We start from the raw sequence: 26,090 nt of genomic DNA on the forward strand, positions 1-26,090 counted from the left end.
AGCAGAGGTCTAGCTGTTACCAGCTGATTGCTCTCAGATGAGCAACACCTGTGCTGCACCATCTGCTAGTCACACCCTGCACAGAGAGAACACAGCACACAAACACAGCCTGCATGCAGCCTGTACACAAACCATTGTAGATATGACACAGTCAGCCCTGAGTAGTTAACATAGATCCTCAAGACAGCCATACATGCACAGACTCAACTATGAGGACAGCATGTAAACTCCAGTAAGAAATGCGACTGGTGACTTTGTAGACGTGAAGCTAAAGAGGTGATACAAGGAATTTTTTAATAAACAAAAAATGTATATACAGTACAGACCAAAAGTTTGGACACACCTCATTCAAAGAATTTTCTTTATTTTCATGACTATGAATATTGTAGCTTCACACTGAAGGCATCAAAACTATAAATTAACACATGTGGAATTATATACTGAACAAAAAAGTGTGAAACAACTGAAAATATGTCTTATATTCTAGGTTCTTCAAAGTAGCCACCTTTTGCTTTGATTACTGCTCTGCACACTCTTGGCTCATCAGTTTTCTTGTCTTGCCAAAGGTTATCCCCCAACTGGTCTTATTTTTGCACCCTCTAAATTGTGCCCTTCCAGCATTGCCCTGTATTTAGCTCTAACTATCTTCTAATGAAATCCAAGCAGATTGCCAGTCTCTGCTGATGAAGAGCATCCCTGCAGCATTATGCTGTCACCATCATCTTTCAAACTGCAGATGTGTGTTTAGGGTGATGTGTAGTGGTAGTTTTCTGCCTTACATATTGCTTTGTAAATACGATAAAAAGTTTAATTTTGGTCTCATCTGACTTGAAAACCTTTCTCTGCACTTGCTGTTTCTCCTGCATAGCTTGTGACAAACTAGAGAACGAGACTTTTATGTCTGTCTCTCTGCAATCGTGTTCTGTTAGCCACTCTTCTAAAGACCATATTCATGTACACAACTAAATTTTGTTGAAATAATCTGCATCTGAGGTGTGGATGTCTGCAGCTCCTCCAGAGTTACCACTGGCCTCATGGCTGCTTCTCTAGTTAATGCTCTGCTTGCACAGTCTGTTCTTTAAAAAACAGAGCAGCTACTGTATATTGATACCGAGATTAAACTACACACTGTATTTGTGAATTAGGTCACTTCTGAAAGATTTCAGTTGGATTATATTTTATGTAGTGGTGGCAGAGAATGGCCCTGTTTGTTTACATTTCAGTCTCTAGACATGTAAAGCTGGTAGAGACATGCCCTAACGAATTCCTAATGTTTTTTTCACTTTATGCACAAAAAATTACAACAAAATACATTCAAGTTTGTAGTTTAATGTGACAAAAAGTAAAACATTTCAAGGATTATGTATACTTTTTAAGGCCCCGTAAATCTTAAGCTTCTATTATAAGACTTCAGCTTTAATTAGCAACTTTACAATATCAAACGAAGACGAAAGTGTTGGTAGAAAATGGCTGACGTGTAGCAAAGATCTCAAGGGGGCTTGATGCATCCTTTCCAGCAAACTAGACGAGGATTACGCCCACTACCTTGGATGTCTTCCAACCCTGCTGCATGAGGATAAATGGGCTGAGATATGCTGCCCATTATGCATTATTATTCATAAAAGAAGGCGTGTTATCATTGGCAGCGTCTATCAGTGGCTGCTTCAAGAGGAAAGTGAATAACTCCGGTCACCACAGATTGCACAATTACACGATGTAGCCTCCAGAAACTGTCAGGGCTTTTGTTTCTGCATGTTGAAAGAATCATAATTTAGAGCAGATTGGACTCATAGACAGTGTAGATAATGTGATTTCTATTATTTCAGTTCTCTCACATACCTAACATGCATGAAGCCATCACATATTAAGTATCATTGTCAGAGCCAACAGAATTTATTAGACTGCACAGCTAGTAGAGTGTTTGCAGATCTACTTTAAAGCCTGGTAAAGAAAACTACTGTTCCTGTCGGGAACCCCTCTAACAACTTAACTAACAGATTATTGCAAAGCTAATCTTACATTGCTCTTGCTAATTGCCCTGTGTATAGGCTGATGTCAGTTTGCATTACCTAATGACATCCATGGGGATGAGAAGCAGCCCAGAGAGGTACTTCAGCCAGTCCTGAATTGGGTGGCTGTATATGTTGAGCCAGTGCATTCCCCGTTCGCCAGGCAACCGAACTGTTTACAAGCAGTTACTCACACAAAAGCTGAGGGCGGGCTGATTGCTCAACTAATTGATCCCAAACCAGAGATCACAGAGCTGCGCTCGTAAAGACAGGGAACAACCCCCTGTCCCACCACCACCACCACCACCATGACATCAGCCCCCTCTGCATGGCGGGACTTAGCCTGCAAGTCAGCATTGAGACTAATTTGCACACTGAGGCATGCTGTTTGCAGACAGACCAAAGGCAAATTGTCATGAGTGAAAGGCATGACACACATTTTTTAGCTATTAATCAACAAGTGAGTAGTCTGTAATTAGACTAGAATGGTTGCCAGCATGGGGGCATCTTTATTAGACCTCACAGCACGACAGTCGTACAAACATCTACTCGTAAATGGCAATTGCAGCAAAAAGTTTGATTATTCCAACACAGGAAGTAACTGGAAATTCTAAAGTAGGAGCCTTTGTCAACAAGAAACAGTAGATATGACACCATGACAGTTTACACCCAAGATTATTTACCTGTAAAATGCCTCATCTTAATGAATCTAAGTGTAAAAAACTATTCTTCTTTAAGCAAACTGCTAATGATGCCAATATTTAGCATAATTCTGGTTTACCTTCTAGTTTTAGCAGAACAAATGGCTAAAGCATATTGGATCGGTATATACCAGGGGTATAAACCCATAAGAAGAGGGGATACATGATGTAGGACTCAGGAGATTTTAGTGATGTTTTTTTTTTTTTGCAAACTAAGAAATATCAAGTTGTGCTTTTACAAATAATGTGAGGATTACGAGTGACAAACTTCAATCACCCATCCATTGTCTAAGCCTATTTATAGGGGAAGGGTTTGGGGGGGTGGGGTACACCCTGGACAGGTATCCTCTAACAGCCACATTTGGACTTGAAGAAGGGGGCAAACTCAGATAGCACAGACACATGCATGGCAAGAATGTGTAAATTACATGCAAAAAGATGTATGGCTGAGATTCAAATCCAGGACCTTCTTGCTCCAAGGCAACAGTGTTAACCACTGCTCTACCATGCAGCCGAATTTGTAATCAGTGTAGAATAATTCAGTCCAGGTTCGACATGTGGTACTGTTGTCAAAAAAAACCTTTTAATCTGCGCTTTTTGTGTTTTGCAAATAGAAAAAAGATTTATAATCTCAAACAGGTTTTAAAGAATTGCTGTTCAGTGTAGAATGATCTGGTTTAGGTTTGATCAATCTAAAACAATTATAGATTATATATTATATTGACATTTTAACCTAGAGAGGATCAAAATTGTATGCATTGAAAAATTATGAAATAATCATTTAATTTAGTCCTAGAAGTAAGCTCTGAAGCTATGCTAACTTTAGGGTCATTAGCAGCTGATAGTTAGCCAATCACAGTGATCTCACAGCTCACAGTGCTCCCAAAGTTTTTCCATCTTTTTTGCAGCCGTATTTTTATTTATTTTTTTATTACCAGATAAACACTTTGCAAAGAGTTAAGGCTTCTTAAGTGCTTTCGTAACCCAGTGCTGGCTGATGGACGGTCTTTTTTGTGGACTCCAGCAATGGGGCCACTCAAGAACTACTTCCATTTTCTCTTCAAAATAAGAGTCTCAGTCAAGGACGTAGGATGTCAAGCTTATAGAATAAACTATTACATTTGGAATTGAAAAAAAAAAACTGCTAAGCTCGTGAACAGCTAAGCAACATGCTGGCAGCAACTGAATGGCACCCGATGAGAAAAATACAATTCGACTGTCTTCATCATCTCATGTTAGCAATTAGCATGGCTAGTAGTATTGAAACATCAGCCCTTGTGTGTATTTCCTTGAGAATGTAAATTCTTACTTTAAATCTGAGATTTCCAAAAAGCCAACATTTCCAATTCCAGTATGTTCTGGGAGAGACAAAAATTGAAAGCTCAAAAAGGATAAAAGAGAGCAACTACGCTGCACTCTATTTAGCCTTCCTGGTGTCTGCTAAAAGTCTTGGTCTCTCAAAGACAAAATAAAACACAAACATGTTCGTTCGTTCGTTCGTCGTCTTCCGCTTATCCAGGACCGGGTCGCGGGGGCAGCAGACTCAGCAGAGACGCCCAGACGTCCCTCTCTCCAGACACCTCCTCCAGTTCCTCCAGGGGAGCCCAAGGCGTTCCCAGGCCAGCCGAGAGACATAGTCCCTCCAGCGTGTCCTGGGCCGTCCCCTGGGCCTCCTCCCGGTGGGACGTGCCTGGAACACCTCCCGAGGAAGGCGTCCAGGAGGCATCCGGTATAGATGCCCGAGCCACCTCAACTGGCTCCTCTCGATGTGGAGGAGCAGCGGCTCTACTCCGAGCCCCTCCCGGATGGCCGAGCTCCTCACCCTATCTCTAAGGGAGTGCCCGGCCACCCTACGGAGGAAGCTCATTTCAGCCGCTTGTATCCGTGATCCCCTCCTTGAACCGTCACCTTAACGTGGTGGAGGGGTTTGAGTGCTCAAATGATCCTAGAGGCTATGTTGTCTGGGGCCTAAATGCCCCTGGTAGGGTCTCCCATGGCAAACAGGTTCTAGGTGATGGGTCAGACAAAGAATGGTTCAAGAACCCCTCATGAAGAACACAATATCGAGGCACGTGACGTCGCCCGGTACGGCGGAGCCAGGGTCCCACCCTGGAGCCAGGCCTGGGGTCGGGACTCGTCGGAGAGCGCCTGGTGGCCGGGTTGCTCCTCGCGGGACCCGGCCGGGCCAAGCCCGAACGAGAGACGCGAGGCCATCCTCCAGTGGGCCCACCACCTGCAGGGGGAACCGTGAGGGACCGGTGCAAAGAGGATTGGGTGGCGGACGAAGGTGGAGACCTCAACGGCCCGATCCCCGGATGCTTAGGCTGGCTCTAGGGACAAACATGTCTCATAAAAAAAAACTGTTTATTTTTAAATAGCTTCGTACACGTCTGACTTAATTTGTTTAACATCTCACTGATACAGGACTTATATATGACACAATAACTGTCAGAAAATATATATTTTTTTGAGTTTTAGACTTGCTGGTCACTGGTCATGGACAGCCAATGTCTCAGTGCATCTCTATGTCCAATCAAAATATTAATGAAGTATCGTTGGATTGTGTATGAATTATTATGTCTGTGGGCTGATGCTATCCCTGAACTTCTCTGGGTAAATTGATGAAATGAATTAATAAGATTTTTTTAAGGGCACTTGGCTGTTTTCACATTTGCTCCGTCAGAGCCAGAACACAGCTGATCTCATTATTCTCACCCAATCAGTTTGAGTTGGATGGCCTCCTGGGTAGGCAATGTGTGTCATGGTAGGTGAGGTTGTTGTAGGACCAAAGTGCAGCAAAGAGCGAAGGGAGCAGCATGACGAGCAGATGAATCAATTTAATAAATGAAAACAGGTAAACTTACAAACATTGGCAGGACAAAAATACATGCAGGTGTCGGCTCAGGACATGGAATTGTTATGATTTAGGGGAGTTTGGGTTTGGTTTTGGGTTTTTCTAATTTTTTGTTCTCATAGTTGAGTTTTGAAATCTCTTTCTGTTTTAGAGGTGGTGCTGTAGTTGTTCAGGTTTGTTTGCTTGTGGATGTTTTCAGTTCCTAGTGATTTCAGGTTCATGTTCTGTTACAGTTATGTTTCTTAGGTTTAATTATGTTCTTAGATTTCTGTTTTGCCCAGTTACATTTTGTTTCTCCCTGCCTCTGTCAACCCAATCAGCTTCATTTAGTCCACCTGCATCTTGTAATCTGTTTCCTTGTTTCACCTGGTTTACGCTCCATATATACACATCTGTTCTGTTTACTCCTCGCGGCAACATTATGGATCACGTCACCCTGTTATCATTCAGTTCATGCCGTTCATGCCAAGCCAGTCTTGTCTGCTTGCCCATGCCTGTTTTTGCCAACACCTACTGAAGTGAGTTTTATTTATTAAATCCTTTATTCACCACAGTTACACTACCTGTCCGTCTGCATACTGGGGTCCTCCGTCACACCACGCCTGACAGGAGTGGAGAGTTGACAGGGTAATATGCAGTGTAGTTTTCAGGGTAGATTTCAGGAGGAACCAGTGGAGAACAATGACAATAAGGGAGTATATGTATTGAGGCAGGTCAGCCACGGAGCGTAGAGGACCTTCTGCAGACTTGGAACCATGGGATGCTTAGGAAACTTGTAACCACTGTGGAGCTTAAGGGAGCATCGGGAGAAATTAAAATAGACATTCCCAGCTCCTGACATGCACTTAGAATCCAGCACCAAATTATTAAGACTGTTCATTTGTTTTCAAGGGCCACACAGACGTTGAGACTAACTGTAGGTGCAGATTACTGTAATTGTTGATGTTCCCTTAGGCTGCCACAGAAATATAAAGCAAGCATTTCCTCGTAAACCCATATCACACGAGGAATTATCTTATCAGTTAAAATAGTGTACAACAGAACGCTGCAAGCTTTATTTCCAACTGCAAGAGTGAGGTGTCTCACCTACAACCTTGGTGACAACTTCAGTGCTTTTAAAGAGTTTTTAAAAGGTTATTGATTCATACATTCAGGGTATAGGAGGAACTTAGTTTTGTTTCTGGTTTGCAGCTAAAGTCAGGCAGTGTTTCTGATTCCAGAACCGAGCCAAACACCCAAAAAACTACCCTAATGATGACAGAAAATAAATGATAAAGAATGATAAAGAGTTTGTATCTCCACATTTTCTTTTGCTATTGGTGACGTGATTTCATATTGCATGCTACCATTGCATTTTACCCATTTGAAGTTATCTTGTTTTACAAATTTACAGTAACATCAAGTTTTTCATTCAAAGGTCCTGACAGAACGTTTGTGTAAAGTTATATAGATATTGTGCACTGTACACATAAGAATCAGATAAAATAGTTGGATTGGACATAATTTGGAATACATGTACAGCAATGATAGCTATGCAAGTGACACATGTAGAAAGTCTCCCAAGGGTATAAGTGGTGGCATCATGAAAAGTGTTGCAGGCTGTTGCCCAAGCATCCAACAATCAGACAAAACAATGAATGAGAGTCATCAGACATTAAACATCTTAGAGGAGTTTATATGTATGGTTTGGGTTTGCAAGAGGCTGCGGTCGTATTAAACAGCTCCTCAACATTTGGGGTGCACACTCTTCGTGGTACATTGGTAGCAATGGCATTTTGGGGTAAGCAAGCATATCTGTTCTGGTTGCCTAAGGTTGACCACAACATGATCTGATTGTCAATATAGAGAACAGGGAGTCAATAGAACCACCTGAAATCTGCTCAGGTCATCTGGACACAGGTATCACATGCTTTACAAGATGGACAGGTGTGCCCTCACGTAAGTAATGGCTCAAATCATCTGGCCTAATACACTCCTACAAAGTGGCCTAGTGCTGGAAATACAGCTATGATGCATATCTCACTGTCAGACATTCCAGCAACTCCCTGTAACAGATTGCTTCAGTCATTATGCCCGCACTTGTGTTAGCAAATATCTTTTGGTGTCCGTCTTAGGAATACCCGCTTCTTGGAAATCGAATCATTGTCATACCTATCACTAGGCTGCATGTGAACCAAAATACATTCAGTTTATGCCATCACTTTTGCTAAGGGAAGAGAGAGAAACACCATAATCTCTGCATTTAACACTGTAGCATACATAAATTGGTCATTAGATAAAACAGCATGCCGCAGATTTTTTAGAGAGAGCTCCAGCGGTCACACATTATGCATAATACACATATGCGCAACTGCTTCTGAATCAGCGCAACTGCAACTCAAATATCACAGTAATGACCCAACAATGACATCACTTACATGCACAGTATGCTTTTCAAATGATTCATTCACCTGGTTAAAACTGAAAGTGAAACCATTTACTTGGCTAATAATTGTCTGACCACTTGGGGGCACTCATAGATCATTGAAATGTCCAAATAGTAAGTTGGGCCTTTAATATGGAAAACAAAATAAAAATAAAAAGTAACTATCCTGTCATGATGCAGCAGGACACTGTAAACTCTACCCCATTGATCTCAGGATAAATTTACTTTTTACACTGAGAGCGGCTCAAAAGTGATTGATAGGTCAAACACAATGAGAGGACTTTATGTTCATCAAAATCTCTTAAATTTCCTCACCTTTAGACCCATGTAGCAGGTGTTTTTCAAAACAATAGCATACTACATCGCTCGAAAGGAAACAATGTGGAAGCAGGTATAGATTAAAATGAAAACAAACATTTTCAAGTAGTTATTTTATAAGGAAATGTATTGTCAATATATTTACTGAAGAAACAAATTCCAGTTTCCCAAGATCCTCCTCTCATCAGAAAGGGAAAAAAATCACCACCACCATTGTAGCTTGATTAAAGAGAAACTTGGAGCCATTATGTTTTGGCTCAATGTTTCATGGTTTCCATATTTATGTGACACCACAGTTAGAGTGTAGGAGGCCCACGCACAAACATTATCTAGTATGTGAGAGATAAAAATCTCTCTGTTCAGCTACAGTTGCTTTTTTGTACTGTTTACATTTTCTTCTGAAATCATCAAAAGCGGTCCGGAAACCTGTAAAGTGAGTCATCATCTGGAAAACTTGTTACCCAAGCTCTTTGTTGTCTTTGCCCTCATGAAAATCACAGCTGCTGCAGTGATGTGTGATCAAACTATTTACTGTGGGGGAGACGTGCGTCAGGTGGCAGTGGGCTCTTAGCTTAGGGCGAAGAATCAGAGAACTTGCTCCTAACATTTAGCCGTAAAAAACAGGTGTTTTCAAAGAAAGAGGGTTACTGCTTTGTGACAGAACTGCCTGGTTTTGTAAAAGCCATAAAAATTCAATTCTCTCCCTAATTTGGTCATGATAGAAAAAAGCCATTTAAAATCATTTGGCATTTTTATGTCATTTGTATGCAGAGCATAGAATACCAGTGTATTATTATTTTTTTTTTTTTGATAGTTTGACATTTTCGCATGTTTCGTCATAAACACCTTAGAAAATCTCCGCTTAGATCAACCCACCTTGTTTGAAGCTGAATCCTGATGAGTGAAAAATTGGCAAGGCAAAGAAATTATCTAGTACCAGTAAAGAACCCAAAAATAACAGGTTGTTGTTTTGGCCTTTGTTCATAAGGGTGTGAGCTGTGGACTCTCAGGCACCTTGGTAGGTAAGAAAGTAAGCCTTTTGGGAAAGGATGAAAACCACTGATATAAAAGCCGTACAAATAAGTTCTCACATATAATGTATTTTCTATTAGGAATACAGTTTTACATTTTCTATTAGATTCGTATGGTTGTTCAAGAGCAGAATGCTAAGCCAAGATTGGAAAGAAGGTTGTGGCTTTAAAGCTACACAAGCTAAGCTCTTGTTTTGATGATAAATTTTTGGACATCAGGGCATTTTTGGAATCCTGATATCTGTCTAACTACTGAATGTAGAATCATCCTGGTTCGCTTCGTTCATCCTGGTCGGTGTTTACATCCCACCGCAAGCTAACGTGCAGGTCGCACAGCGCATGCTCGCCGACCAGATACTGAGTGTGGAGCGGACCAACCCGGACTCCTTAGTAATCGTCGCTGGTGACTTTAACAAAGGTAATCTGACCCACGAACTTCCCAAATACAGACAGTTTATAAAATGTCCGACCAGAGAGGACAACATTCTGGATCACTGTTACACCACCATCAGAGATGCTTATCACGCCGTCCCACGTGCTGCACTGGGCCAATCCGACCACATCATGGTCCACCTGATTCCTGCATACAGGCAGAAACTAAAGCTCTGCAAACCTGTTGTGAGGACGTCAAGGAAGTGGAGCAGTGAGGCTGTGGAGAATCTCCAGGCGTGTTTAGGCTGTACAGACTGGGATGTGTTCAGGACTACTACCAACAGTCTGGACGAGTACACAGAGGCTGTGACTTCCTACATCAGCTTCTGTGAGGACAGCTGTGTACCATCATGCACCAGGGTGAGTTACAACAACGACAAACCCTGGTTCACAGCTAAACTCAGAAGGTTAAGACTGGATAAGGAAGAGGCCTTCAGGAGTGGGGACAAAGACATATACAGAGAGGCCAAGTACAAGTTTGGCAAGGCAGTGAAAGAGGCCAAACGACTGTACTCTGAGAAGCTCCAAATCCAGTTCTCAGCCAACGACTCTGCGTCTGTCTGGAAAGGGCTCAAGCAAATCACCAACTACAAGCCGAAAGCCCCCCACTCCATCAACGACCGACGCCTCGCCAACGACCTGAACGAGTTCTACTGCCGCTTTGAAAGACAAAGGGACAGTCCTGCAACCATCTCCCACGACGCCCCCCAACAGCTGCAGCCACAATCCACCACCCCCACCTCCCCAACCTCAAGAGGGGCCTTGGCACCTCCAACCCCCACCAGCCCCCTACCCACGCCGAGGACGGCTCTTTCCATCCAGGAGAGGGACGTCAACAAACTCTTCAGGAGACAGAACCCCCGGAAAGCTGCTGGTTCTGTCTCACCAGCCAGCCTGAAGCACTGCGCTGATCAGCTGTCTCCAGTCTTCACAGACATTTTTAACACCTCACTGGAGACATGTCATGTGCCAGCCTGCTTCAAGTCCTCCACCATCGTCCCTGTTCCCAAGAAGCCAAGGACCACAGGGCTTAATGACTTCAGACCCGTCGCCCTGACCTCTGTGGTGATGAAGTCCTTTGAGCGCCTTGTGCTCTCACACCTAAAAGACATCACCGACCCCCTCCTGGACCCCCTGCAGTTTGCCTACAGAGCCAACAGGTCTGTAGATGATGCAGTCAACCTAGCCCTTCACTTCATCCTCCGGCACCTGGACTCCACAGGAACCTATGCCAGGATCCTGTTTGTGGATTTCAGCTCTGCCTTCAACACCATCGTCCCAGCTCTGCTCCAGGAGAAGCTCTCCCAGCTGAGTGTGCCCGACTCCACCTGCAGGTGGATCACTGACTTCCTGTCTGACAGGAAGCAGCGCGTGAGGCTGGGGAAGCATGTCTCTGACTCCCTGACCATCAGCACCGGTTCCCCCCAAGGCTGTGTTCTCTCTCCTCTGCTCTTCTCCCTGTACACCAACAGCTGCACCTCCAGTCACCAGTCTGTCAAGCTTCTGAAGTTTGCGGACGACACCACCCTGATCGGACTCATCTCTGATGGTGACGAGTCCGCGTACAGATGGGAAGTGGACCATCTGTTGGACTGGTGCAGCCAGAACAGCCTTGAGCTCAACGCTCTAAAGACAGTGGAGATGGTTGTGAACTTCAGGCAGAACCCAGCCCCACCTGCCCCCATCACCCTCTGTGACTCCACAATTGACACTGTGGAATCTTTCCGCTTCCTGGGAACCATCATCTCCCAGGATCTCAAGTGGGAGCCAAACATCAGCTCCCTCATCAAGAAAGCCCAGCAGAGGATGTTCTTCCTGCGGCAGCTGAAGAAATTCAACCTGCCAAAGACTATGATGGTGCACTTCTACACAGCCATCATTGAGTCCATCCTCACCTCCTCCATCACCATCTGGTACGCCGCTGCTACAGCCAAGGATAAGGGCAGACTGCAGCGTGTCATTCGGTCTGCTGAGAAGGTGATTGGCTGCAGTCTACTGTCGCTCCAGGAACTGTACACCTCCAGGACCCTGAAGCGGGCAGGGAAGATTCTGGCTGATCCCTCCCACCCCGGTCACAGACTATTTGAGACTCTCCCCTCTGGCAGGAGGCTGCGGTCCATCCGGACCAAAACCTCACGCCACAAGAACAGTTTTTTCCCATCTGCCACCAGCCTGGTTAACAAAGCCCGGAAACCACCCTGACATTCCCCCTTTCCCCCACACCCCCCCTTTTTTTGCTGACAGGACACCTGTAACCTGTAACTCTATGCGTTACATTAACGCTCAGCTTGGACTCCTGCTTACTTGCACTGCTTTACTTGCACAATGATCACCTGCACTGTTGTATTGCTCTTGCATCTTATACTGCTCTATATTTACTCTCACTCACTTAAAACTGTGCACTTATATTATATTATATTGTAGATATGTTTGTACTGTTTAATTTGTATTGTATTGCACCGACTACGCCAAAACAAATTCCTTGTATGTCCAAAAACGTACTTGGCAATAAAGCTTTTCTGATTCTGATTCTGATGTGATTTTAGATCCCCAGCTTTCAGTAGATTCTGTATTTGACTACAGGATGTATTATTTTGTGGTAAAATTTGCATTTTCTTCATGAATGTTTAGGAAAGACGTTGCCTTATCATTGTGAACTTTGCAAAAAAATATTTATTCACCTTGAAGGTTTTTCACATTTTGCTAATTTACAAACACAAGCAAAATGTATTTTATCAGGATTTTATGTGGTAGGCTACCTTGTATTACTCTTGCCGCTTTGATTGCACCTATCGCTGCAAGTCCTTGCTTTGCACAAATAGAGACTGAAGATTTTTCTTTCCAAATTAATTGAAGCTAAGTCAGGTTGGATGGAGAAATTTGCCAAATCTTGTCAAAGATATACATTTGGACTTTGACTGGGTCATATAGCACAAGTATTTGCTTTGATCTTAAATGTCCTATTGTAGCATTGACTGTATGTTTGGGGTCGATGTCCTGCTAGAAGGACAGCCCAGTCTCAAGTCTTTTGCCGCGTCCAACTGGTTTTCTTCCAGCATAGCCCTGTGTCTATCTCTATACATCCTCACTTTAACTCTGACCATCTTCCCTGTTCCGGCTGAAGAAAAGCACCCCTCAGCATGATTCTGCCGTCCCCATGTTTCAACATGGGAAAAGTAAACACACCAGTAATGTGCAGTGTTAGTTTCCTACCACCATAACGATTTGCATTTCCGCATTATTTACAGAACAGTTGTTTTTATCCTGAGATAAATTACACACGTGTGGATTAATTAATTAGGTGACTTGTGAAGACAGTTGATTGCACTGGATTTTATTTATAGGTATCACATTAAAAATAGACTGAATATAAATATAAACAAATGTTGAAACCCATATATCATTTTCCTTCCACCCAACAATTATGCACAGCTTTGTGTTGTTTATCACATAAAATCATAATGAAAAAAATGCAGTATGTAGTTGTGACTTGACGTTCAAGTGGCATGAATGCATCCATAAGGCACTTCACATAAGCTGAAAAATAATTGTAATACTTTGTTTATCCATATTAAACAAGACACACATTTTTTAGAGAGAATCCTGTTTGTCAGGCCACAGAAAATGTTCCAAAAAGTAATCAAGATCTTTATTGTTTTTATTTAAACGGGTGTTTGTGTTTGTTTTGGTCTGCAGAGGTTTTGACCTTGGAACCCTCCTGCATATTTTTAACCTAACTAAGACAACTGAGGCCTGCAGTACTTTTATTTTTGTCCTGGGTTTGTGACCTCCAGCATGAGTTGTTGATGCACTCTTTGAATACTTTCGGTTCTCCAGCAACTCCAGTTCACCACTGTTTCATGTGTTCTTGATTTATGGATAATGGCTCTTATCGTGGTTCAGTTGAGTCCCAAAATCTTGATGAATTTCTCTACATAGGAGCTTGATCTTTTTCTTTCGATCTTGTAGCGTACTTCATGTTGTTAGGCAGGTACTATTAAGGTTGTTTCTGAATTCTACTGGTCTGAGAGTAATCAGGCTTGAAAGTGGCTAGTAAAATTAAACCAAATTAACTTGGTGGTCCTCCATGTCTCCAACTCCAATTAAACTAGTGGAAGGACAATTATATTTTCAACAAGCTCCAGGTTGGTTTGGAAAGCTTTTTGCCCTTAATAAATTAAAGCATTTAAGAAAACCAAATGTTTTATTTACTCAGGTCTTTTGGTTTTTTTGTCACAATTAGAGTTTAGTTTTTGGGACCTATGAGACTTAATAATAACAACCTTTATACATTTGTTTTTTATATACAGAAAATCTGCAGTTTTTTGTACTTATGCATGTAAATTTTGTTATTAAAAATCGTTAAAGAGACATGTTGCAATTTTTAGTCAGGGACGTTACCTTACACCTATATCCATCAGTATCTTTGTACCACAAACGCAAATTAATGGAGTATTTTGCTGTCTTTTTACTCTTTGCCCAGCGTGCCACTGCAACCTGCACGCCCGCCGCTGCCGCTTCAACATGGAGCTGTACAAGCTGTCCGGCCGCAGGAGTGGCGGGGTCTGTCTCAACTGTCGTCACAATACAGCAGGGCGCCACTGTCACTATTGCAAGGAGGGCTACTACAGGGACATGACCAAGTCCATTTCTCACCGCAGAGCTTGTAAAGGTAGCAGATGTTTTGTATAGCACTTCTGAAACAAGAATGTAACCCAAAGTGCACACAAGAATAACAGCATCACAGAAAAGCTAAAAAACTAAAAACAGATATCAGACAAATACTGATCAACTGGGTATCATCAGCATACCAGTGGAAGTAAATGTCTTGTATGGCCTAGAAGATGCATGTAACGGGTAAATGTGAACTAATGACTATGGCAACTCTTATTTAAGTGTAACCAATCATATAACAAGATCTCGTTTTATTTAAATATGACATATTTACACATTTGGACTCTACTGGTAGATGGAAATGACACATTTTAATGTAAAATATCATCTGACATTCAAGCCATACAGACTATGCTCTGTTAACAAGACCTTGATCTCAGATGAAGTTTAGTCTGTCTCCATAAAAGAAAAAATTCAGTTGCTCAGCAGGAATCATAATTTTCAGCCTACTACACCTTCATGTCTATGAGACAGAGTTGTTCGTAACACAGAGATGACACAGTGCTGACAGAATATCTCCAAGACAGATAAGGCATGGAATATAATGCATCCATCCATCATCCATACCAGCTCATCCAGGGTGTTTTTGTGCATAGTTAAGTGTGTAATTGAACAACATGTTTCTTACTTTTTTCTTTCAATTCTATCGTCACACTGTCTCCACCACTCTCAAGGCCAGTTGGAGTCCGTTGACCTGGCCAAATATGTAATTAGCATGCGGCACAAAAATGAATGAGACCTAAAATATAATTTGCAATGAAATATGGCATCCAAGCTGTCCGTTGTAATTATATTGCACTCATTGATGCTGCGATGACAATGGAGCTTCAATATATTGCGCAGCTGTATGCAAAACGTTTGATATATTAGCAAAAACAAAAAAGAGGGAAGGGGGATTTTAATTGTTCCCAAAAATATAGCTAAAATCTTCCCTCGTCTTGTCTTGTGAACCCAATAGTTTTTATCGTGCATTGTTTAATGAACTGGAGGTGTTGCTATGTTACTAGTAGTCAGTGTAGTTTTTTGCAGCAATGTCTTAAAAGTGTGCTAATTATAAATGTATGTTTAGGGAATTCCTGTTCTCAGCATAAAAATGTGATAATTCAGTCAGTCAGTCAGTCGTTTTCTACCGCTTATTCCATAGTGGGTCGCGGGGGAGCTGGTGCCTAACTCCAGCAGTCTATGGGTGAGAGGCGGGGTACACCCTGGACAGGTCGCCAGTCCATCGCAGGGCAACACACAAACAACCATGCACACACTCATTCATACACCTAGGGGCAATTTAGAGAGACCAATTAACCTAACAGACCTGTCTTTGGACTGTGGGAGGAAGCCGGAGTACCCGGTGAGAACCCATGCATGCACAGGGAGAACATGCAAACTCCATGCAGAAAGACCCCCGGTCGGGAATCGAACCCAGGACCTTCTTGCTGCAAGGCAACAGTGCTACCAACTGCGCCACCGTGCAGTCCACGGTGATAATTCACTAATACAGTTATTCGCATATGTTAGCCAATAAAAAGTTTAAAAGCTAAAAGAAACTGCAGAAATGAAAAGAAGTGACTGTTAATTATGCAGAAATATGCTCCAGGCCAGTCTTTCTGGTAAATATAAGCTTGACAGACTAGCACATGGTTTCTAAAGAACAGAAAAACAAACTGCTGACACGGTTCAGGTAATAATCAAATTCTTTAGGAAAGAGCAGACCATACGCTTTTCAGCTATGGTGTCAGCGAAATGACCCATGCAACTCCTATTTGAGGCCCTCCATGAATGCCGTACAAGACAAGCATAACAAACAGGCCAGAGGTGGGTGTCGATCCATTGAGCAGATCAGTGGAAACGGCTCGCTAATCGGCATTCTCTACTGTTCACTCAGCGAGTACACACACACACGTGTACAGGGCATAAAAAAAAGACAAAACACACACACAGGTGTGAGCACACACGCAAGGTTTGAGACCAAGCTGGCAGGAACTAAACTGTGGGGAGACAAAAGCTGAACTCCTTCTGTGTGGAAGGATCTCTGGGAGTAAAAACGGGCCCAGTACGAACAAACTGCTCCCACTCGGACCCTCTAGTTAGAATCTCACCAGCAAGATATCCGAGTGATATGCTAAATGTTTTTCCATGTGTCTGCATGAGCCGAAAAACAATAACATACATGCATGAAATACTATGGATGTAGAATAGCTTGCAGAAGCATTACTCCTCTTGAACTTCTTTTGATTTCAGAAACTTTACAAAATTTGAAGAATTTGTTCACAGACACTTTCCATTCAATCCAAGCAAAATAGACTGGGCAAAAGTATTGATTCTCTAGATGCACAAAGCTGGTAGGGAAATGTATGCTACACTTTTCATCTTGAAATCCTGTAATTTTTCTTCTACTTCACAATTACTTTTTGTGAATCTATCACATAAAACCTCAATTAAATACATTGAGGTTTGTGGTTGCAACGTGACAAAATGTAAAAAGGTTTCACTTTTCCAAGGCTCGCTAAAAATAGCGAACTGGAGTCTATTTAATGATAAGATGAACAAAAACAAGGCGCACAAACATTCCTTTAGCTGCCATTTTAATTTTCTCTTTAATCTCTTACTGCACCACATGAAGCAATGAGCCATTTTAGATAGATCCACATACTACCTTGTTAAGCCAAACTAAATGCCGAGCTACGACTGGCTGCTGACAGAATTTTAGGATGCCAGTCCACTGGCGCCTTTATCTTTGGTACATTGCTGGCCAAAACAGCAACGTGATATTTCCTGCTTTACACCACAACAGTTTGCTTTGAATTCTGCTTTTCTCAGCTCACATGGAATGGAAATAAAGGCATGCAAAGCAGACCGTTCAGATGTTTTTCCATCAGTTAGAGGTCCTAGTCAAGCAGAGTGCGGTGTTCAGTTGTGGTGGTGTTGTAGTGAACACAAGCCTGATAAATCATCTGCACTTAGCGTAAAAACATGACAAATGGATCGCAGGTTCACCATGCCAGCCTAAACATTTTCCCAAGTTACATTTTGGAGTATTTCCATTTGGAGGAGTTGGCACTAAAAGCAGGCTAGTTTAACAAAGGTTCCTACTTTGCTTGATTATGCAGTGATATCCATACATCTCTGCGAAGGCTTTTCCAAACAGCTGAAACAGTAACCTGAACACGTTTCCCTACCTCTCCAGCCACCCAGCTCATTGCTGTGGGATCAAATCCAAACAGTCTGATTGCTGCCTTTCTTCTCAGGTGACAAAAACGGCCTTTCGTGACATCAGTTAAAAATCGCCGTATTTATTGTTCAAATCAGCTGGCCATCTCATTCTGCTGTTGTTGGACAGGAAATACAGCACAGTGCCAACAAAGCCAGGAGGAAACCTGCTTTCATTCCCCATTCCTGCACCACCTGATGAGGGTGGTACATGGTTCATTGCACTGCAGTCCCCAAAGCACTCAGCAACCATTTAGTTCTTCAGGGCCCTCCACTGCAGCTTCAAATTAAGCAGTTTGACATTTTCAAAATGTTCCAATTATCAAAAAGAGAAAAGAATTGCACGAAAATACATAAAAGTTTTCCATTATGAATCTTGAAATAGCTGTGCATCTTCCTTTAGTAAATAGTGTTGGGAAAGTGGTTCTTTTTACACACACAAAAAAACTTTTCTTTTACATAAAAAAGGCCTGGTATAGAGCTTTTTTGCTCGTGTTTACATGACATGCTACAGTGAGGGAGTCTGACAAAACATTTGGTTCTAAAAGTGAGATCTACTGAAGTACCTCAGCTGCAAGCACAGTGGCAACCCACCAAATCTAACCAACCGAATAGTGTGATGCAATGCAGGCAAAACACTACAGCCTTAAATATTCTGTGATTTTTTTTATACCGCTTTTATTTCTGGGCTCTGATTTTACTAATACAACCTGCCATTTATTTTTCTTTTTTAAACTGGAAGGATACCAAAAGGTAGCTCCACTGCAAAAAAACCCCCAAAAAAACATCCATTGTATAAATATGCCTTGGAAAACCTTTCATTCCCCTTTACTGTGTTTTGTAAAAAATGTATAACCTAGACCAACAAAATGTACTTAATAATTATGAAGAGGAAGGAAAATAGTAAATGGGTGTCAGAATTTTGAAGAATGTGAAAAAATCTGAAAAGTGTGGCGTGCATTTGCATTCAGTCCCATTTACTCTGACGGAGAAGTTTAAAGCAGGGTTAGGTTATAAAACAATATCTGAACCTTGAACATCTCATAGAGCTATGTTCAGTTCATCTTTTGAAGAATGAAAGAGAATAAAACAACTGCAACACAACAAGGCATGGCTTGAACTGACAGGCCTGGCAAGGAAAGGAATATTTAGAGAAAGGGTCCCTAGTAACTCTAAAGAAGCTTCAAAGATCCACAGCTCAGGAAGGATAATCTCTCAACAGGTCAACTAGTAGTAGGGCAAGAAGAAAACCATTCTTGATAAAAATCCACAAGATATCTCGTTTGCAGTTTGCCACGTGCCACGTGCCAGGGAGGCAACACAGTAATTTTGTAAAAGAAGATTCTCTAGTCAGACGATTCCAAAATTGACCTTTTTGGCCTACATGGTATGTGGCAGAAAATGAATGTCCTTTTTCCACTAGCTCCATTTAGCCCTATTCGACTCCACTCGGTCCGCTTTGTGAGCGTTTCTATTACTGTTTTTACCTGTACCAACTTTTTTGGTCCCTGGAGCTGAGTAGGGACTAAATGTAACCTGAACAGACTGCTGTTCACTGATTGGCAATGGGACCAGGAGAAATTAGAAGGTTTTTGCTGAGCTAGTGCAGGAAAAAGTTCATGAAAGTCAAAAGCGACTACAATAATATTAAGGACCACATTTGCCGAAGCAGGTCAAATTAAAATTTAATTTTACTCTTTACAAATATAAACCATGCCTGAAGAATGAAAGAGAAAGAACACCATGTCAGCTTTCTGAATTACACACAGGTAACGGGAGGGGGGATGGGTTATTTAACAACTACTTATATCAGCTGATGACATAAAATCAGAAGTACAAACATTTGCCCCGGAACACACAAAGCAATACCACCATGAACCAATGTGTTTGGTTTGGAAATTTATCGACTGCTATAGCTAATTTATTAAGAAAACCAGCGTCTGCAGGAGGAGGGAGCAGGCAGGGAGCAGCTGCCTGTAATCAGGCTACCTGCATCGGATCAAACGGGAGGAAGATCCCGCTCAATACGCAGAGCACCAATATCCAATAGCCAACTTAAAACTAACTTTACCGTGGTCAGAGGTCCACGGTTTTGTCCTTTAAAGTTCTTGTCCTCATTATTGCCATGGCTGAGGCAAAAACTTTCCTATAAAGGCCAAAATTGTAACTTCTTCAGGCAAACTATGGAGCTTCATCTGTCCAGACAGCAGCATCTCTCCTCTCTGCTTCTCCTGTCACACCCCCCTCACATTATCCCAATTATCCCAGTGGATCATTTCATACATGGAAAAACATATAGAAGACATTCTTGCATATACAATAATGCAAACATTATTGGTATTTAGATTATTTATGTTTTTATTTTCTATTTATTTAGTTATTTTTTGTCATTTTACGCAGATTGCTTTAATGTGACAATGTCCCAAAGTAATTTTAATAGCCCCACAGTGCACTACGCTGACAGTTGAATGTGGGGCTTCAAGGCACAGCTTCAGCCATTAGTGGGTCAATGGAAACACACCTGGTACCTTACCAAGTATAGTGAAACCGAGTGGAATGGAGTGGAGTGGAGCCGCGCCACGTGGCGTAAAATGAGCGAGTGGAAAAGGGGCATACTTCTGTATAGTGAAACATGGTGATGGTAGCGTCAGGCTGTTGGGATATTTTTCTTCAGCAGAGACAAGAAAAGCTGGTCAGCGTTGATGGCAAGATAGATGGAGCTAAAAAACCAAAAGACTTGAGACTGACTCGGATGTTTGATGTATATTCAAGATGTATTTTATGTGTTAGAATGGCCCAGTCAAAGTCCAGGGTGAAATCCAACTGACAATCTGTGGCAAGACCTGAAAACTGATGCTCCTAGATACTCTTCATCTAATCTGACTGAGTGTGACCTATGAAGAATGGGAAAAACTTTCATTTTATAGCAAAGCAAACATGAAAAATGTAAAAAAAGGTTAAGGTGTATGAATACTTTGCAAGGCACTGTATTTTCTAGGGGTCCAGTAGAAAGGAGCATAATTTAAAAGCAGCTAATGGTTTTTTTTTTGGAGTACCATAGAAGGAAAAATTTCAAACTGAGGGAAGTAGAGAATAATTTATAGATTTTTCATTTTAAAGTGTTCATATTTCCTATTCATATTAACTATTCAGAAAAATAGACTACATTCCCATGTTGCATTCATTCTGTGATAAATTGGCACTTTATTCAAAGATTTTAAACAATCTAAAAGTGGCGACTTTAAGAATTAGGAAATAAATGCAGCAAATACCTGACAGAGGACATAAGAATGGATCTCCTTCAGCTGATCATCGACTGTATTCCAAGTTTTGCGATAATATCTTTTTAGGAATCAGCTTTAAAACATTTGATTTACAACGATTGGAAACAACTGAACTTCAAATCAGTGGAAAAGGAATAACATTGACAGACCCCTAGAAAGTAATTGAAACTTTCAAGAAAAACAGCATAATATTAAAATAGGAGTTATGCATATATACTAGTATCAAAATGGACAGTGACATTTGTTAAAATACCACATTTTATTCATTCAAATCTTTTGTGCATATAAATTTCTGTTCCCATAATTTAATTAAGAACATTTTGTTTTCTGTTAAAGAAAATAAACTCGATACCTAAAACATGTCACCACTGGACTGGATTTTATCAATTATATTTGCCAGAAACTTCCAGGAATCCAGTCCTGACAAACAAGTGAAGCCGTCCTACATTCCCACAGAAAGATTTAAACAGAATCTCATTACATTAATGGAGACATTCCAGCTCAAAGCACCTCCAGCATCAACTGGACCACTTGAAGCCCGTTTTTTGAGATGACTCGGCTGGTACTTATAATACATGCGGGACTAATAGTGAGGCTGGGCTTCAACTTCAAACACAGACTTTATGGTAAAACTTTGGCAGCAACCAATCTTGCAATCACACACACACACATACGCACACACACACACACACACACACACACACACACACACACGCACGCACGCACGCACGCACGCACGCACGCACGCACGCATGCACGCACGCACACACACACACATACACACACACATCTCGACAAAATATTTCTCACATTTAATGTGTGATCCTCGCAACTAACAGCCCAAACAGACTTTGAAGTGCGTTCCACTCTTCCATTAATGGGAAACATTATTCAGGCAGTGTTTGCAGGCAGCTCCAAGCCAAAAAGCTTCACACTGGAAACTCAATCTAAAAAGCAGACAGCCTGTCTGATCACAATGACGCAGAGGACACACAACTGCTTACACACTTACGATCAGACACACGCCCAGATGCAATTAGTGGTGAAAGTGAAACCCCTATAATTTATCGAGTTATTTACTCCTCTGCGTGCCTTAAAGAGCGAGCCTAATGAAGAATCTTACAGTCGTGATGGGTGGAGGAAAGCAGCCTAATTGGATTGAGGTTATATGCTGGTGCAAGGCCCATTTTCCCATCTGGGATGGTCTGAAAGGAAAGCACAGCTAGAGTACATTATTTCCTTCAAACCTTTATTGCTATGATTACCCTTAGATTATAATGAATATTTAGACTCTGCAGAGGAAGGCCCTGGCACATTATAGTCATATGCAAATGTTTGTTTTGTTCTTGTTTTGCAAGCTGCTCATGTTTTTGTTTTCAAGTCAAAGGTTGTTTAGTCGTGCACCGTCTTGCGTGGTGTTCCTGTAACTGTTTTTGCCTTTTCCCGCTGTAGCGTGCGACTGCCATCCTGTTGGAGCAGCAGGGAAGACGTGCAACCAGACAACAGGCCAGTGCCCCTGCAAGGATGGAGTGACGGGGATCACCTGCAACCGCTGCGCCAAGGGTTACCAGCAGAGCCGTTCCCCCATCGCTCCATGCATAAGTAAGCAATTAACCTTTACGCAGATACAAAAAAATTATATATATGTCTTCAAAATCATGACTGCGAGATTTTCTATATGTATTCCAGTTAAATGATTTAAACAGTGATTATACCCAAGCAAGTCTTTATACAGTCACTCACAGCGCTTCTCTAAAGTGTACCACCGCAAACGTTAATGTATTTTATCTAATTTTATCTAATAGACCAACACAAATGTAACACATAATTGTTAAGTGAAAAGGAAATTATACACGTTATCAAAGTTTTGTACAAATCTGAAACATGTAGTGGGCTTTTGTATTCAGCCCCCTTTACTCTGATACACCTACATCTAAAGCAGTGGAATCTGTGTCCTTCTGAAATCCCCCAAATAGTAAGTAATTTGTCAAAGAAGGTTCTCTAGTAAATTTCAGTAAATTTATGTGTGGTTTAACCTCAGTATAAATCCAGCTGTCCTTCGAAGGTTTTGAAGGTTAGTTAGAGAACATTAGAGAACAAACAGCTTTATGAACACCTAGAAACACAGCAGAAAGACCAGGGAGAAAGTTGAGTTAATCTTTAAACCACTAAACATCCCAGGTTTTGAACATCTTAAGGGGAACTGCTTAATCCAAAAAAGGGAAAGAGTACGGTAACATGGTGGTCACATTATGCTGCCACCACCATGCCACGACCTTCCAGCAGGACAATGACCATAAACATACAGCCAGAGCTACAACAAAACAGTTTTAAAGCACATTCATGTGTTAGAATGGTCTAGTCAAAGTCCAGACCTAAATCCATTTGAGAATCGATGACGAGACTTGAAAATTGCTGTTCACAGGTGCTCTCCATCCAATCTGACAGAGGTTGAGTTTTTTTTTTCAAAGAAAAATGTGCAAAGTGTTCAGTCTTTAATCTATAAAGCTGGTAGAGACATAACCTAAAGTACTTGCAGCTGTAATTGTAGCAAAAGGTGGTTCTACAAAGTGTTTCCCTTAAGGTGAATACAAATGCAGGCCACACTTTTCAGAATTTTTTTTTTTTGCCAAACATTATGACAGACATTCTTTTTCTTTCAGCTTCACATTTATGCAATACGTTTTGTTGGTCTATCATGAGAAATCCCAATAAAATACACAGTGGCTTTGGGTGGAATGTGACAAAATGTGAAAAGATTCAGTTGGTATACATACTTTTAAAAGGGATTGTATAAATTCTGAAGTCAAAGTTTGGATATTGTGAGTTAAAGATTATCTGCAAAGTAACTCAAAGACATGATCTAAACATGCCTGTTATCTATAAAACAATGACAACTTATTATTGTATCCTAGCGCCATTACTTTGAATAGATATTTAGCTGTTTAAAAATGAGTCTAGATAAACAAATCATTACGACTCAACTAGCACAGCTTTGTTTGCCTGCAGTGCCGTTAACAATCCCTCTCATAATAAATCTTCCTAACCAGTCCGAGGGAATGATGACTTGTATGTTTATTGTCTGTATCTGCAGCCTGCAGATTCCAGACCTTCTGCAATAAACGCCAGCGCCTCCCAGGAGCACAGATAGGCCACTAGTACCTGCTGTAGCTGGAAGCATCAAGTAGCTGCCTGGCATGAACAGATAAGATAACAGTGATGTCAGGGAGGACTCGAACATGCTAGCTATTGTCAGCCTTGTCACCAAGGTTGACATTCCTGATAGGAGCCAGTTGTAGGAACTGGACATGGTGTGGTAACCAAGAACAGGGATTTAACAAGATATAAATGGGGGGCAAAAGGTTCTCAAAGACTGTGAATGTATTTAGTTTCTCATATTTTATTTTTACAGATTATGTCTTTTCCTTTTAATGGTATGTTATTAAATTTTTGTGATACTAAACTTCCTGCCAGCTACAAATTTAACAAGACCAGCAGTATGTGCTGTCTCCACTGCCAGGACACCACAGTCAGTATAGGAAGAGGAACATACAGGGAAAACCTACAGAAGAGATATAACATTTTAAGCACATTAACAATAACTACATATGGCATCTTGCAGATGTTTTCACATCTCTTTTATTGTTATGTTACAAACTTTGAAGTATTTTATTGCAATTTTATGTGATAGACCAACAGAAAGTTGCACATACAATTAAGACCAGATATTTACACACACTGTATAAAAAGACACTTAGGCGTTTGTTTTTTCTCACTGCTTTAAATTAATCAGAATAAACATTTTCTGCTTTATGTTGTTTAGGATTACCAAAATATTTTCTGTTTTTGAATTTTCTTCCACAACCTTTTCTCAATAGTTTTCAGGACTTTTGGCTTATACCTTCTGACTGATCTGGTGTAACTTGGTTAGGTTTTAGGCTGCCTTGCTCACTAAGCCTTTTAGGTCTGGCAACAAATTTTTTCTGATATTGAGAGGCAATTTTGATAGCCACTCTAAAACATTCACTAGAGCAATCAAAGACTGGCACAAACTCCCAGAAAGTCTGAAATTATGCTCTAACCTGCATGATTTCTCACAAAAGGTTAGATAGGAACTACTAGGAAACCAGCAGTGTCAAGATTAACTGTGATTATGTTTAATATAATGTATGTACTTATTTTAAATTGTAGACTTAAGTTTTATGTAAATGGCGGTAAATGGAATAGATCGTTTTGTGTGAATGGCTGAAGATGTATTTTATTGTTGCGACCTGGCCAGGGACTGCAAATGGAAATTAGCTATAGCTAAATTAGGGGTTAAACATCTCTTCTTTTATTAAGATTAATGTGTGTACACATTGTCCCTGTGAAATAAATATAAACAAAACAAACAAAACAAACTTTGTTTTCCTTGAACCACTCTGTAACTAATTTGGCTGGTTTGGCTCCTGTTTACTTCAAAAATATCCTTTAAAAAAATCCTTCCGGAATAGTATGATGGCTGGACATTACTTCTGTGTTTATATAAATGCATATAAATGTTTGAACATATGAACCTGGCACCTTGAGATATCTGGATGGAAATTTTACTCATTTGTACTATTGGCTCATTTATTTAGGTTTTTCTATGATGTCACTCAGGGAAGTTGTCTGTTTTAGATGTTGCCTTGAAACACATCCTTAGCTATACCTCTATTTAACCCAAATGTTGTTAATTACAACTTTGTAGCTATGTTAGTGTCTGACATGCAATAACATATCAGAAGCCTACAAAGCCATTACATCATCATCTGGGCTGTCCCAGCTTGTTTAAAGACATACTAATTTTCATGTATGTAAACTTAAAAAATAGCAATATATAAATTACCAAGAATAATTATCTGGCATTTAGCAAATTGAAATAATTTCTAATTTCAGTAGTCCTAACTGCTCTTAAACAGAAAATGTTTAGTTTGATTTGATCTCAGACAGTGAAAGAAAACATTCTTTTACACAATGTAAGGAACAGGGTTTTTTTCATTTTTATTTTTTTTTCATATAAAAATCTGATAAGTGTGACATGCATTTGCCTTCAGCCCCCCTTATTCTGATGCCGCCTGTTTAACATCCAGGACATACTGCCTTCAGTAGTGACCTGATTAATAAACAGAGTATCCAG

The 26,090-nt window shown here is 41.0% G+C and overlaps 1 protein-coding gene across 1 annotated transcript in view; it reads left to right on the forward strand.

Moving 5' to 3' along the window:
• LOC124864455 (netrin-1-like) overlaps window positions 1-26,090 on the forward strand; it is a 61,567-nt gene that overhangs the window by 20,162 nt on the left and 15,315 nt on the right. The window contains exons 2-3 of the mRNA XM_047359237.1: window positions 14,254-14,442; window positions 22,385-22,534. Coding sequence (XP_047215193.1) covers window positions 14,254-14,442; window positions 22,385-22,534 — 339 coding nt within the window. The remainder of the gene's footprint in view (window positions 1-14,253; window positions 14,443-22,384; window positions 22,535-26,090) is intronic.

Source organism: Girardinichthys multiradiatus, chromosome Y (genome assembly GCF_021462225.1).
Source record: "Girardinichthys multiradiatus isolate DD_20200921_A chromosome Y, DD_fGirMul_XY1, whole genome shotgun sequence".
NCBI classification, from domain to species: domain Eukaryota; kingdom Metazoa; phylum Chordata; class Actinopteri; order Cyprinodontiformes; family Goodeidae; genus Girardinichthys; species Girardinichthys multiradiatus.